This window comes from Hippopotamus amphibius, chromosome 2 (assembly GCF_030028045.1).
Source record: "Hippopotamus amphibius kiboko isolate mHipAmp2 chromosome 2, mHipAmp2.hap2, whole genome shotgun sequence".
Classification (NCBI taxonomy): Eukaryota; Metazoa; Chordata; class Mammalia; order Artiodactyla; family Hippopotamidae; genus Hippopotamus; species Hippopotamus amphibius.
In genome coordinates this window covers 68468664-68483352 of record NC_080187.1, presented here as the reverse complement: position 1 = coordinate 68483352, position 14689 = coordinate 68468664, and the positions used below count along the sequence as shown (strand labels likewise).

At 42.4% G+C, this 14689-nt stretch overlaps 1 protein-coding gene and 1 non-coding gene across 7 annotated transcripts in view; one reads left to right on the top strand and one right to left on the bottom strand.

Annotated features, from left to right (window-relative positions):
• Nucleotides 1-14689, bottom strand: part of GOLM1 (golgi membrane protein 1) — a 60556-nt gene that overhangs the window by 4368 nt on the left and 41499 nt on the right. For 4 of the 6 annotated variants that reach the window (XM_057725049.1, XM_057725047.1, XM_057725048.1 and 1 more), the window contains exons 6-9: nucleotides 10713-10842; nucleotides 4824-4983; nucleotides 3897-4175; nucleotides 2173-2286 (exon numbers count right to left, since the gene is read on the bottom strand). In XM_057725049.1, coding sequence (XP_057581032.1) covers nucleotides 2173-2286; nucleotides 3897-4175; nucleotides 4824-4983; nucleotides 10713-10842 — 683 coding nt within the window. Of the gene's footprint in view, nucleotides 1-2172; nucleotides 2287-2991; nucleotides 3197-3896; nucleotides 4176-4823; nucleotides 4984-10712; nucleotides 10843-14689 lie in introns of those variants that run through there. The other 2 variants (XM_057725051.1, XM_057725052.1) reach the window with 2 other exon arrangements.
• TRNAW-CCA (transfer RNA tryptophan (anticodon CCA)) lies at nucleotides 5899-5971 on the top strand. Its single transcript has one exon. It is a non-coding gene; the product is annotated as a tRNA-Trp (tRNA).

The window sequence follows — 14689 nt, the reverse complement described above, 5'->3', positions numbered from 1 at the left end:
TAAGAACAACAGAACCCCTAACAGGCACAGGTTTACACCTGAAAGTACCTGGGCCAGTGGGAGAACTCCACCTGGAAGTGGCAGAATATCTGCTGCTCTCATAGGAGGTGACCACAGAGTGTCCATGGTAAGGACAAAGGAGATGGTGCAGGTCCGTGAACTTCTGAAACTGGCCAGGGGCTCCTTTCTGGGTCCTTCCCAGGTAGACCCCCTCAGAGAAAAAGCACTGTGTGGAATGAAGCAGTGGCTGAGCAGGACAGAGACATAGGAACCCAAAGGTCAGATAAAAGTGAGGAAGACCCCACTGGCCAAAGAAGATGGGACAATGTGAACTTCAAAAAGGATAATAAATGCAACTGAGTGAAACCCATCAAAAAGGTTTATTCTCAAGCTTATAATTATATTTTTAAATGGTCACCTTCAGAAGATGAGAGGAAATAATTCCTTATTGTGAAAACTGATAATAAGAAGCATTTATCCTATGCTATATGAACAATACCACTGATTTGTCTATTTATAAAAATATTCCAATTAAATGAAATAGGAATGGCTGAATTAAAACACCACCTCTAGATATCAGCTGGCGATCTGCAGGAAACAGGGAGGAAAGGGAACAACACACTAAATCGAACCATGAATACACAACGCTATCCAGATTGTGGGAAATTCCCAGGTCAAATGGCTATGGCTCTGTAACAGACTGGGGAAAAAAAGAGAAAGGAATGCAGGGGGTACCTGGAGATTGAGAGACTTACTGAAAGACACACCAAATTTAAGAAAATGGGCAACACTAAACTGTGGTGTCCAGGGATGCCCACTTGGGTGATAAACCCAAAAAGAAATTCAAGAAAACGCCAACTGGAAAGGTCAGGGTAGGCACTTCTAGTACAGGGAGGGAAGGTGCTGGGACAGGACGAGCAGAGAAGGAGCCTCTGAAGGGCCAGCCAAGTTCTATTTCTTGACCACGGAGGCAGGGGAGGTTACAACGTGTTTACCTTCTAAAAACTCATTTGTTTTGTGTGGTTTTCTGAATCTGTTCTACTTCATAATAGAACCAACAGAAAAATTTGAAAGCATACTGAACAAAAACATGTGTGAATTCCTTTCAACTCTAGATGAGATGAGCTTCTTATCTCAACTCTAGATGAGAAAACTATGACTCAGTATCTAGAGGCAATAAAAGAAAAGACAAAAAATTCCAAAACTTTCACATGGCAAAAAACCATAAGCAAAACCAAGACACACTGCCAGGCAGTATTTGCAACTTAAATCACAGATAAAGGCCAACCTGCCCAGCATATAAAGAACTCTTAAAAACAGAAAGAAATACCAAGAGTCTGATGGAAAAACTAATTTTGAGAAAGGAAACCTTGAGTCCACAGTGACACTAAAACAAGGGGGGCAGTGGGGGGAGGGGGAGAGAGCGAGTGTGTGCATGTATACACACTGGGGGTGAGGGGGTCCTTAAAAGAATGGCAGTTAATAAATGTGAGGAGTGCCCACTCGGACCATGGTTTTCAGTGGATGGCAAAGCCACACCATTTCGAAGCATCCCCCTCTAGACAATGTATTAGTTACATAGGGAACATGGACCTTTGCAACAGAGAGACCTGGTGGGCACCACTTTAACCAAGGGTTAACCTGCCATTCCGTTTCTCCTAGTGTGAAGCTAGAGGAACACAACTGCAGCTATAAAGATGTTCAGCCTGAATCCAATCACAGTGAGACAGACAAATCCATCATCTGATCATCCCGCTGGCCTGGACTCTTCAAAAATTCAAAATAACAACAACACAAAGTGCTACTTTAAAAAGCTGCCTGGAAGCTCTGTGCATGTCTCAGGGCTTTAAGATTGGTGCCGTGGAGTGATGAAGCAGTCACCTATCATTTTGTTGGGAAATCCCTAAATGTCACTGAAGACAATCCTCACTGATCCCTGAGGGTTTGAGCCCCACATCACACATACAGACTTTCTGAAAGGTCTCCATCGTGGCCTTTTCAACCCTTCACCTCCCTCCACTGCCCCTACACTCAGGCTTCCGAAGAAAACAGTCTTCTAATAATGGATTGTTTACAATATTATTGTTGGGAATCGGTGTATAGTCACTCCAAAAGTGAAGGACCACAAAGCGGAAATGAAAGGTGACCCCCACCACCACCACTGCTAATTACCATTTCTGTTTTTGTCATTCCCCGCAAGGGCTGCCTGCTTGTCTGTTTCAGATTCTGCCTCATTTTCATCCAGGTTGTAGCCATCATCTGCTGCCAGTTTTTGCTGGTTTCGCCCTGTAAAGTTGGCACAGAGCCATAAAACATACACTACATCATTTCTCCCTTGATGCCCTGGGAGCACCAGAGCACAGGTACTGGGGTTATTGCAGTCCTGGTTTAACAATCCAGTCTTTTTGCTTCCTCTCTGGAAACGACAGGGACTCGTGCTTGCTTCCAGAGTGAATACCATGCAGGAGCTCTCTACTTATGTATGCCCCTGCTCCAGCTCTGAATCTATACAAAATATGGCCCTAAATAAAGGGCTATATTCCAGACTGGAAACGGGGTAACTAGCTCACCAAACCAAAATCCCAGTTTTTTAAAGAGACAATCAACTCAAGGTTAAAGGAAGGCACCACTGTTTTGAAAACAGGTTTCCAGTTAATGGCAGTCACCTCCTTCTGTTCATCGCCCTGAGAGATGGAGTGGCTGCTGTGAGCCAACGGATAAAATTTTCCATCATGCATACAGAATTAGATCATTCTTCACTGCATTCATCCCTGGAGAGGACAGCAACCAGAAAAGATCAGGACAGAATGCAAAAAACACAGGGTTTAATGTAAACATTTTATATTTGTATATAGGTAGCTATACAAAATCTTTTGTTAAAAAAGCACACCTGGAAAATCAGCTCTAATTCTGTTTCCTGGCATTCACTGCCTGAAGTGGAAACAAAGCCCAGGCCTCTGTGCCCTGTAGCTTTATTCCACTAATCAGCCCATGACAGCTGACCTAGGATGCGGTGTGACACACAGTCCCAGCAGTTAGCTCAGGCCTACTGGTCGCTGTTACACTTGATGACCAGCTGCTGAATGGTCTGAAACTTGAGTGCCAATCTGATCGGCCCCCGGAGTTTCCTTTTTTCTTTTTCTTTTTTCCTCCCCATTCTTTAACTGGAAACTTGTGAGATCACACTCTTCAAAAGCTTGAGTGAAAATTAAATTTAAATAGAATCAGGATAACTTCTGCAAATAAGTACATTCCCCAACTTCTGTTACTTGATCAGGCTCAGAAGACAGATGTCTTCTGTCTAAGCACTCCTGGCTTAGCTAGGATTGAAATTTTCCCCATCTTTCAGAGACCAAAATACATCCCAGAATATTCTGCTAATCTCAGTTTCCCACACTTTTCTTTAAAAAACAGTCAACCAAACCAGAAAGGTGGGATTCCCACATCACATTTCTGCAATGCTCAAACATGTGTGAAACTCCATCTATCCAGTCCTTCCATCCCTCCTTCCTCCCTCCGTCCGTTCACCATGCAATGCTGGTGACACTGCATGCAGAAGTGGAGTGACAAAAACAAGGCGTGCGGTCCGCCTGGCAGGGGACCTATGACCTATCTGTACTTGATGCTCAGCTTCCATCCCAAGGTCTGGTATCTGGAAAGCTCCCCAGACTCCCTGTAAGTATTATTTGTAAAAGTTCCAAGTGCTGGGAGTGCATGGCTCTTCTGACCTGCCTCCTGCTTGGTAACAGATACAAAACAAACAAAATGAACCACCAAACGGTGACCTGCTGTTTGGTGATCCTCATGGTTGCCCATCCTGCATCAGGAAGGAGACTAAGGAGGCCAGTGCCTGAGGGACAGGCGTCAGCGGGCAGCCCAGGGAGCCTCTCACCCACCTTCGTCGTCAGGGGCGTCCTGCTGCTCCTCCTCCTGCCCATCGGGGACGATGACGAGCTGGTCCCGCTCAGGGCCCTCTGCCTCCTCATTTTCCTGGCTTGCCAACAGGGCAGCTGGCACCTGTGGGGTTTGGCCCAGATCTCTGGTTTCTCCATCGCCTTTTCTGCCCACATGTCTGTCTTCTTCCACGACCTGCTCTCGCCCTGGCTCCTTCGGCAGCCCCAGGCTGTCCCTCTGAAGCTCCTCCTCACTGACAACCTGAATCTCCTTGGTTTCCTCTGTGCAAAGAACATAGTTGGTTGTGACCTCACCCGCAATGAATTTCATTAAAACAAAAACCCTTGTACCACTCAACTCCCAGAGCCTTCCCAAGGACGGTGGACCAATGGGGCAGCTGGATCATTTATTTTGTGGCCTCAGCAGACTCCAGGCCTCTCTATGCCTGCAGCTCATCTTCAGAACCACGAGGAAGAGGAAATGGTTTAGAAAAAAATTCCAGACTAAGTTATCTGGCTTGCAGCGACACCCTGCAAGTGGAGGAGGCTGAACTGCTGAGGTTATCTGATCGTCCTATTTGAGACGAGTGCCTGGGAGCCCATGACAGCTGCCTAGGACTCAGCCGTGTCCCCTTAATCCCACAGTGCCACCACTGTTCTGAATTAAGGCACCACCTGGACCTTCCTTTGGCACTTACAAGTGTGAGACATCAGTAAGGCAGAGAAAAAGCCCGTGGCCCCACGTCCAGGTGCCCAGAGAGACACTCACCTGCCACGTGTAGCCCTGCTGCCGAGCTCCCCAGCCGCCACCAGCAGCACACTCTGCCCTGTGTATTTGTGTGGACCAGAGGGCATGACACGCGGCTGTACTTTTTATTGGCACAGGACCCTGAAGAGGGCTTAAACGTGTCATTGCCAAGTTTCACTTACCTTTCTCACCTTGTTTCTTCAAATACAAAGCCGCCTCCGAACTGGGGGCTGGTGTCTGGGGCTCGTTGTGGCTGGGCACGTTTCCTCTTGCTTGTGGCACCTCTGCCTGGGGTGGGACTGCTTCCTGCGGCCTGGGCTGGGGCTCGCTGGGGGCTCGGAGCTGAAACAGGAGCACAAGCAGCCAGGGCGGGGGCTCTGTGACCATAACTTCAACAACCCTGAGCAATGCAACGGACCACTACATCCTCCTGATGAGTAAGACCCTGAGAAATGCCACGCTCTACCCCAGTCATGCCCTACCACCTGGCATAAAGCAGAAGACCTGAGGTTGGGTCCAGATCTCCCAGAAAAATCTTTTAATACTGGATTAACAAGTAGGTAGAAGATCAGCAAGGAAAGAGAAGACTTGAACAACGCGACAAACCACCTGAACAGACATCTATGGAACACCCAACCCAACAAGGGCGAGATACACACACGTCTTCAGTGCACACGATTACTCTCCAGGACAGACAGAGGCCACAAGACGAACCTCATCAAATTTTAAATCATACAATGTAATGAAATCATACAAATGTATGGGCTCCAATCACAATGGAATGAAATTGTAAATCAATAACAACGAAGTTTGAGAAATTCACAAATATGTGGAAATAAGACAACACATTCCTAAATAACCAATGGGCCAAAGAAATCACAAGAAAAATTAGAAAATACCTTGAGGAAAATTAAAATGAAAACACAACACAACAAACTTCTGGAAGGCAGTTAAAGCAGTGCTTAGAGGGAAATTTACAGGCCTATCTCAAGAAAAAGATGGCTCTCAAATCAATAACCTAATCTCCCACCTTAAGATACTTGAAAAAGAAGAGCAAATTAAACCTAAAGCAAGGAAGAACATAATAAAGACTAGAGCAGGAATTAATGACATATGGAAAAGAAAAACAAGAAAATCAATGAAACCAAAAGTTCGTTCTTTGAAAGATGAACAAAATAGACAAAGCTTTATCTAGATTAACTGAGAATAAAAATTAAAAAACTCAAATTACTAAAATCAAAAATGAAAGTGGGGACTTCCCTGGTGGTCCAGTGGTTAAGACTCCATGCTCCCAATGCAGGGGGCCCAGGTTTGATCCCTGGTCAGGGAACTAGATCCCACATGCCACAACTAAAGATCCCGCACGCCACAATGAAGATCGTGCACATGGCAACGAAGATCCCACGTGCTGCAACTAAGACCCAGTGCAGCCAAATAAATATCAATAATAAATACATACTTTTTTTTTAAAAAATGAAAGAGGATAGGACTGGGATGGACATATACACACTACTATATATAAAACAGATAACTAATAAGGACCTACTATATGTATAGCACAGGGAACTCCACTCAACACTCTGTAATGGCCTATGTAGGAAGAGAATCTAAAAAAGAGTGGAAATATGTGTATGTATAACTGATTCACTTTGCTGTACACCTGAAACTAAGACAACATTGTAAATCAACTACAATAAAAATTTTAAAATGTATATAATTAACTAAAAATATTGAAAAATGAAACAGGCTAACACCTTATACAAATAAAAATTAAATTTTTTAATAAGGAAATACTGTTTGCCAAAAAGTTTGATAACTTAGTTGAAACAGACAAGTTCCTAGGAAGACCAAAACTGATTCAAGAAAAAGTAGAAAATCTGAGCAGACTTAGAACAAGAGATTGAAGTAGTAATTAAACACCACCACCCCTCAAAAAAAAGGCCCAGTACCACATGGCTTCACTGGTGAATTCTACCCAACATATAATACTAACTCTTCACAAACTCCTCTAAAAACAGAAGGAATACTCCCCAACTCATTCTATGAACCCAGTAATTACCCTGATAACAAAGAGAAAGACACTATAAGAAAATAAAACTATAGACCTGATATAAATCTAGACCCCCAAATCATCAACAAAATACTAGTAAATCAAATCAAGTAACATACACAAGCATTATACACTATGGCCAAATAGCATTTCTCTCAGCAATACAACATTAGTTTAACATCTAAAAATCAATTAATGTAATAATACCATGTTAATAGCATAAAGCACAAAAACACATGATCATCTCAGTGCAGGAAAAACACTGGCAAAATGCAACAGCTCTTCTTGAACAAAACGCTCAACAAATTAAGAACAGAGGGGAACTTCCTCTATTATAATGGGCATCTAAGAAAAATATATAGGCCTACTCTGAGGATATTGCAGGTTTGGTTCCAGACCACTGCAATAAAGCAAATATTGCAATAAAGCAAGTCAGAGAAATTTTTTGGTTTCCCAGTGCATATAAAATTATGTTTACACTATACTGTAGTCTATTAAGTACGCAACAGCATTATGTCAAAAAAAGTACTACCTTAATTACAAAATACTTTATTACTTAAAAAAATGCCAAAACAATTACAACAGTAACACCAAAGACTCCTGATCACAGATTACTGTAACAAATATAATAATGAAACAGTTTGAAATACTGCTAGAATTACCACAGTGTGACACAGAGACATGAAGCGAGCAAGTGCTGTTGGAAAAACAGAGCCAATATACTTGCTCAACACAGGGTCGTCGCAATCCTTCAATTTGTAAAAAGCACAAATATCTGTGAAGCACAATAAAACGAGGTACACCGGCACAGCTAACATCAGATTCAATGGTAAAAGACGCAATGCTTTCCTCCTATGATCAAGGACGAGACAAGGAATCCACCCTCACCACTTCTATTTAACGTTATACTAGAGGTTCTAGCCAGGGCTACTAAGCAACAAAAAGAAACAAAAGGCATGCAGACTGGAAAGGAAGATGTAAAACTCTATTTTTAGATGACATATCTTCATACAGAAAATCATAAGGAATCACAAAAAATACTATTCAAACGAACAAGTTCTGCAAGGTTGAAAGATACAAGAGCAATATAAAAAATGAACTGTATTTCTACACACTAGCAATAAACACTTGAAAAGGAAATTAAGAAAACAATTCCATTTATAATAGCATCAAAAAATACTCAGAAATAAACTGAACAAAAGAAATACAAGACTTCTGAAAACTACAGAACATTACTGAAAAATTTTGGGGGGGGGGAGATTTTTTTTTTCAACATTCTTAAGCTCTTTATTGGAGTATAATTGCTTTACACTGTTGTGCCAGTTTCTGCTGTACAACAAAGTGAATCAGCTGTATTTATACATATATCCCCATATCCCCTCCCTCCTGTGACTCCTTCCCATCCTCCCTATCTCACCCCTCTAAGTTATCACCAATCATCTAGCTCATCTCCCTGTGTTATGCAGCAGCTTCCCTCCAGCCATCTATTTTACATTTGGTAGTGTATACATGTCAATGCTACTCTCTCACTTCGTCCCAGCTTCCCCTTCACCTCCCTCCCCGCCCCGTGTCCTCAAGTCCGTTCTTTACATCTGCATCTTTATTCTTGCCCCGTCACTGGGTTCATCAGTACCATTTTTTTAGATTCCATATATATGAGTTAGAATACAGTATTTGTTTTTCTCTTCCTGGCTTAATTCCCTCTGTATGACAGGCTCTAGGTCCACCCACCTCACTACAAAAAACTCAATTTCATTCCTTTTTATGGCTGAGTAATATTCCATTGTATATATGTGCCACATCTTCTTTATCCATTCATCTGTAGATGGGCATTTAGGTTGCTTCCATGTCCTACCTACTGTAAACAGTGCTGCAGTGAACACTGTGGTACATGTTTCTTTTTGGATTATGGTTTTCTCAGGGTATATAACCAGGAGTGGGATTGCTGGGTCATATGGTTGTTCTATTTTTAGTTTTTTAAGGGATCTCCATACTGTTTTCCATAGTGGCTGTACCAATTTACATTCCCACCAACAGTGCAGGAGGGTTCCCTTGAAAAAGATTTTTTACAGACTCAAATAAGTGGAAAGACATCCCACATTCACACCTCAGAAGACTGAATGTTGTTAAGATGGCAACACTCCCCAAACTGACCTACAGACTATAATCTGTCAAAATCCCACCTGGCTTTGTTGAAGACATTGACAAGCAGATCCAAAAATTCATAAAGTCAACCAGTGCAGAATAGCCAAAATAATCTTGAAAAAGAACACAGTTGGAACAATCATTAAGACTGTGTAGTACGACACAAGGACAGCAAAAGAGATCAAAGAAACAGAACCGAGAGTCCAAAAATAAACCCTCATATTTATAGTAAACTGGTTTTTTGACAAGGATGCCAAGGCAGCTCACAGTGGGGAAAAGAATAGTTTTTTCTTTTTTTTCAACAAATGATGTTGAGACACCTGGATACTCACACCATATACAAAGATAAACTCAAAATAAATCATAGCAGTAAATGTAAGAATTAAATGCTAAGGACTATAAAAGTCTCAGAAGAAAATACAGGAGTAAATCTTCATGATGCTGCGTTAGGCAAAGCGGTTTTAGATATGACACCAATAGAACAAGCAACATAAGAAGAGATAAACGAGACAATCAAAATTAATAACTTTTGCGGTTCAATGACCATCATTAAGAAAGTGAAAAGACAACTCATAGAATGGGAAAAATATTTGCAAATCATATCTTCAATATCTTCATTTGAGTATATAAAGAACTCTTACAACTCAATACTGTAATAAAAGTAACTCAATTTCAAAATAGACGAAGGATACAGACAGACATTTCTCCAAAGAGGATATACAAATGGCCAATGAAACATATGAAAAGATACTCAATGTCATCAGCTATTTGGGAAATGCAAATCAACACCACAATGGGAAATCACTGCACACCTACTAGGAGGGCTGTAATGAAAAAGACAGATAAGGACAAGAGCTGGGAAGGATGTGGAGAGTTGGTACCCTCATACGCTGCTGCTAGGAACGTAAAAGGGTGTGATCACCTTCAGAAACAGTATGACAATTTCTCAGTACATTGAGAGTTACCATATGGCCCAGCAATTCCTCTCCTAGGTATGTACCTAAGAGATATGAAAGCTTATGTTCACACAAAAATGTGCTCATGAATGTCCACAGCAGCGTTATTCATAGTAGCCAGAAAGTGGAAACAGCTCAAATGCCCATCAACTGACAAATGAGTAAACAAAATGTGGTACGTCCACACCGTGGAACAGCCATAGAAAGGAAGGAAGTACTCATACATGCTGCAACATGGATGACTCCTGAAAGCCTTATGCTCTGTGAAAACCAGTATGATCTCACTGAAGTGAAATGTCCAGATAAGGCAAATCTACAGAGAATGGATCAGAGGTGGTCTAAGGCTCCAGGGATTGGGGGTAAAAGGGGAGTGAGCTATTGGGTATGGGATTTCTTTGGGGGTAAAGAAAATGTTCTAAAATTGATTGTGATAATGATGGCACAACTTTGTGAATACACTAAAACCCACTGAATTGTAAATAGTATATAGGTGAACTGTATGGTAGGTGAACGACATCTCAATAAAACTGCCATATGTAAAACAATGATTCCCCAGAAGGCTTTGAACAGCCCTTCCATGAGCTGTGCTTATGTGGGAGGCAGCCTGAGAGCATGGCTCTGATCAGCTCCATCACTGACCAGGTGCTGTGACCTTGGGGCAGTATCTAACCATCTCCATGGGCCTCACAGCCCTCAAAACAGGAAAACAACAACTCTCTCCCAGGGTGATGAAGCAATCGCCTTACAGCCTGGAACACGGGGACCAGGTCTGGATGCCAGCACACTTGGTCAGAGTCCCTGCATCCCAGGACCAGGCTGTTGTGTCTGAGGGAACTAGAGCAAATCAGACAGCAGATAAAGGAAGAAAATGCCTGAAGAGAGCGTAGGAAGACCTTTGGCAGGAAAAAACCCAGGATTACCTGCTGGCTTTGGTCCTTTTGTTCACTCAGGTCTCTGGAAGCTACAGCCTCATTTCCCTTTCTGGTGACTTCTTCTATTCTCTCTTCACACTGCTCCTTCACCTCTTTCATCTGACTGATGCACTGATTCCTGTGAAAGTGAAAGAAAGCAAATGAAAGGACAGCTCTTTAGAGATGGTCTATACAGCAAGTCTGTCCTTGCTGTGACGGTGAAATCCACTTCCCAAAGAGACACAGCTCATCTCTTTCCTGCTTTCCACACTGCATCCTTTATAATAAAACTGCAATTGTAAGTACAGAACTTTCCTGAGTTCTGTGAGTCCTAGAGAATTACTGCTCCTGAGGGGGTTGGGGAAGCCCTGAATGTGTAGCCAGCCAAGGCAAAAAGTGCAGGTGGCCTGGGGCCACCGAGAACTTACGGCTGGCATCCAAAGTAGAGGCAGTCTTGTGGGCCTGAGCCCCATAACACGTGGGGTTCGTGCTAACTCTGGGTAGTGTCAGAATTGGATTGGACTTCCACTCTGGGAAGGGGGGGTAGATGTATTTTTCACTATTACTCCACCAAGCACAACTAGAACTCGGGACATTACATTTTTTTTTAAAAAGCACATCATTTTATTTATTTATTTATTTTATTGGCTGTGTTGGGTCTTTTTTGCTGTGCACGGGCTTTCTTTTAGTTGCGGTGAGTGGGGGCTACTCTTCGTTGTGGTGCATGGGCTCCTCATTGCCATGGCTTCTCTTGTTGCAGAGCACGGGCTCTAGGTGCGTGGGCTTCAGTAGCTGCAGCACATGGGCTCAACAGTTCTGGCTCATGGGCTCTAAAGCGCAGGCTCAATAGTTATGGTGCACGGGCTTAGCTGCTCTGCAGCATGTGGGATCTTCCTGGAGAAGGGCTCGAACCCGTGTCCGCTGCATTGGCAGGTGGATTCTTAACCACTGTGCCACCTAGGAGACCCAGGACATTACGTTTAAAACAAACAGGGAGGGCTTCCCTGGTGGTGCAGTGGTTAAGAGTCCACTTGCCAATGCAGCAGGGGACACAGGTTCAATCCCCACTCCAGGAAGATGCCACATGCCACACAGCCTTCAAGCCACTACTGAAGCCTGTGCACCACAACAAAGAGTAGCCCACATTCACTACAACTAGAGAAAGCCCACGTGCAGCAATGAAGACCCAACACAGCCAAATAAATAAATTTATAAAATAAAAATTAAAAAATAAGACAAACAGGGACTTCCCTGGCAGTCCAGTGGTTAAGACTCCACGCTTCCAATGCAGGGGTTGTGGGTTCAATCCCTGCTCAGGGAGCTAAGATCCCACATGCTGTGCAGTGCAGCCCAAAAAAAAAATTTAAAAAAAAAAGGAAGTAGAGTGGGGTAGGTAACTAACATTGTCTGCCACAAGAATTGAACATATAAAAATAAATAAATAAATAAAACAAACCTAAGAAGACTCTGAAAGAGGCAGACTGGCTAGGGACCTCAGGATCTAGAACACAGTGGTGTCATTGGAGAGTATGTGGGAAGCCTGCATTTCCATCCCCATCTGACACTAATGAGGTCCCCCTCCCTCTCCCCAGGTGGTGGTGTCAGAGGATGTCAAGGAAGAGCCAGGGCTTCCACCACCACTGCTCAGAGGTTTCAGTCAAAGATCATTCATTGGCCAACAAACACATGAAAAGATGCTCAACATCACTAATCATCAGAGAAATGCAAGTCAAAGCCACAATGAGGTATCACCTCACACCAATCAGAATGGCCATCATCACAAAATATGGAAACCACAAATGCTAGAGAGGGTGTGGAGAAAAGGGAACTCTCCTGCACTGTTGGTGGGACTGTAAGTTGGTACAGCCGCTATGGAAAACAATTTGGAGGTTCCTTAAAAAACTACAAATAGAACTACCATATGATCCAGTAATCCCACCACTGGGCATATACCCAAAGAAAACCATAATCCCAAAAGAAACATGTACCATAATGTTTACTGCAGCACTATTTACAATAGCCAGGACATGGAAGCAACCGAAATGCCCATCAACAAATGAATGGATACAGAAGATGTGGCATATATATACAATGGAATATTACTCAGCTATAAAAAGGGACGAGATGGAGCTATATGTCATGAGGTGGATAGACCTAGAGTCTGTCATACAGAGTGAAGTAAGTCAGAAAGAGAAAGACAAATATTGTATGCTAACTCATATATACGGAATCTAAAAATGGTACTGATGAACTCAGTGACGAGACAAGAACAAGGACGCAGATGCAGAGAATGGACTGGAGAACTCGAGGTATGGGAGGGGGCAGGGGGTGAAGGGGAAGCTGAGACGAAGTGAGAGAGTAGCATAGACATATATATACTACCAACTGTAAAACAGATAGTCAGTGGGAAGTTGCTGTATAACAAAAGGAGTTCAACTCGAGGATGGATGATGCCTTAGAGCACTGGGATGGGGAGGGTGGGGGGGAGTCGAGGGAGGGAGGGAATATGGGGATATGTGTATAAAAACAGATGACTGAACTTGGTGTACCCCCCAAAAATATAATAAATAAATAAATAAAATGGAAAAAAAAAATCATTCATTATATCAAGAACCAGGAAGATCTTAAACAAAAAGAGACAACAGATACCAAACCAACATGACAGAGAAGTGAAATGATCTGACAAAGATTTTAAAGCAGCCACAAGAAAAATATTTCAATGAGTAAAACATGTTTGAAACAAATGAAAAACTAAATAGCCTCAGCAAAGAAACAGAAGATATAAAGAAGAACCAAAAGGAAATTTAATGCAAGAACCAAAATTTTAAAACTCAGAGAAGGAAACAATCAATGAACTGGAAGACAGAACAACAGACATTATCCAATCTAAACACAGAGACAAAATAGACTGAGGAAAGAAAAAAGACACAGCTTCATGGACCTATGTGGCTATTACAAAAGACCTAACATTCACATCATCAGAATCTGTGAAAGAGAAGATTTTCCCAGCAAGGTCCACATAACTAGTCACTTCCACACCCATCCTCAAGATACTAATCTAACTCACTCCCCTCCATGACCATATGATACTATCTGCCCCACCCAGATCACTCTGCGCTCCCCCCCCCCTCCCCCCGCTTTCCTAACATCTCCTAATCTCCTTTCTCTACTCCTTATTGTTTAGGACTCAATTCTAAATGGCCTTTCCTAAGAAGTCTTTTTTGGGGGTATTGATTTTTGAGCATTGATGAAAATGATCTAGTTTAAGAAACAATATTTAAAGGCACTTTCAAAAAGTATATAAGTTAGCATCAGGTGAAACAAAAAGTCCAAAAGATAGCAGTTTATTTTTTCCTCACATGAAAGAGATCCAGGGTTAGTGTGACAGCTCTGAGTTATCAAATAATTCAGGCTTCTCTTTCTGTTTCAATATTCTAGCACTGGTTTCTATCCCCATGATTATTACCTCATGATCCAGGATGGCTGCTAGTGGTCCAGCCATCTTGTGTGAAGCCCAGGCAGCAGGAAGGAGGGAGGAGAAAAGATAAAGGAAAGGGATGTGCAGTGGACTGTCCTTATTTTCAGAAGCCTTCGTTTAAGTCCCACCCCACAGTTTCCCTTCCCCATTGGCCATACCTAACTGCAAGGAAGGATCAGAAACAGTATTTTTGCTGGGCAAAAAGATGAATGGGATTTGGATAAGCACTGACTGGTCTTCGCCATAGGCAGTTTCCAAGTGTTTTGAGTGACAAAACATCGATAAAATAATTGAATGGTGTCCCAGGCTGAGAACATAACCAATTACATACTATTATGTTAATTTAAATAGATTAGAGGTGGAGACAGCAGTACGAATTCATGTTTAACTTAATTTAGATACAGATGGATACATACATAAATATTTATCAGTATCTATATATAACACAAGTTAGTAATATGCACACATATATCTCTTTGCTCTCTCATCTGAGAGGGCCTACTAGCAA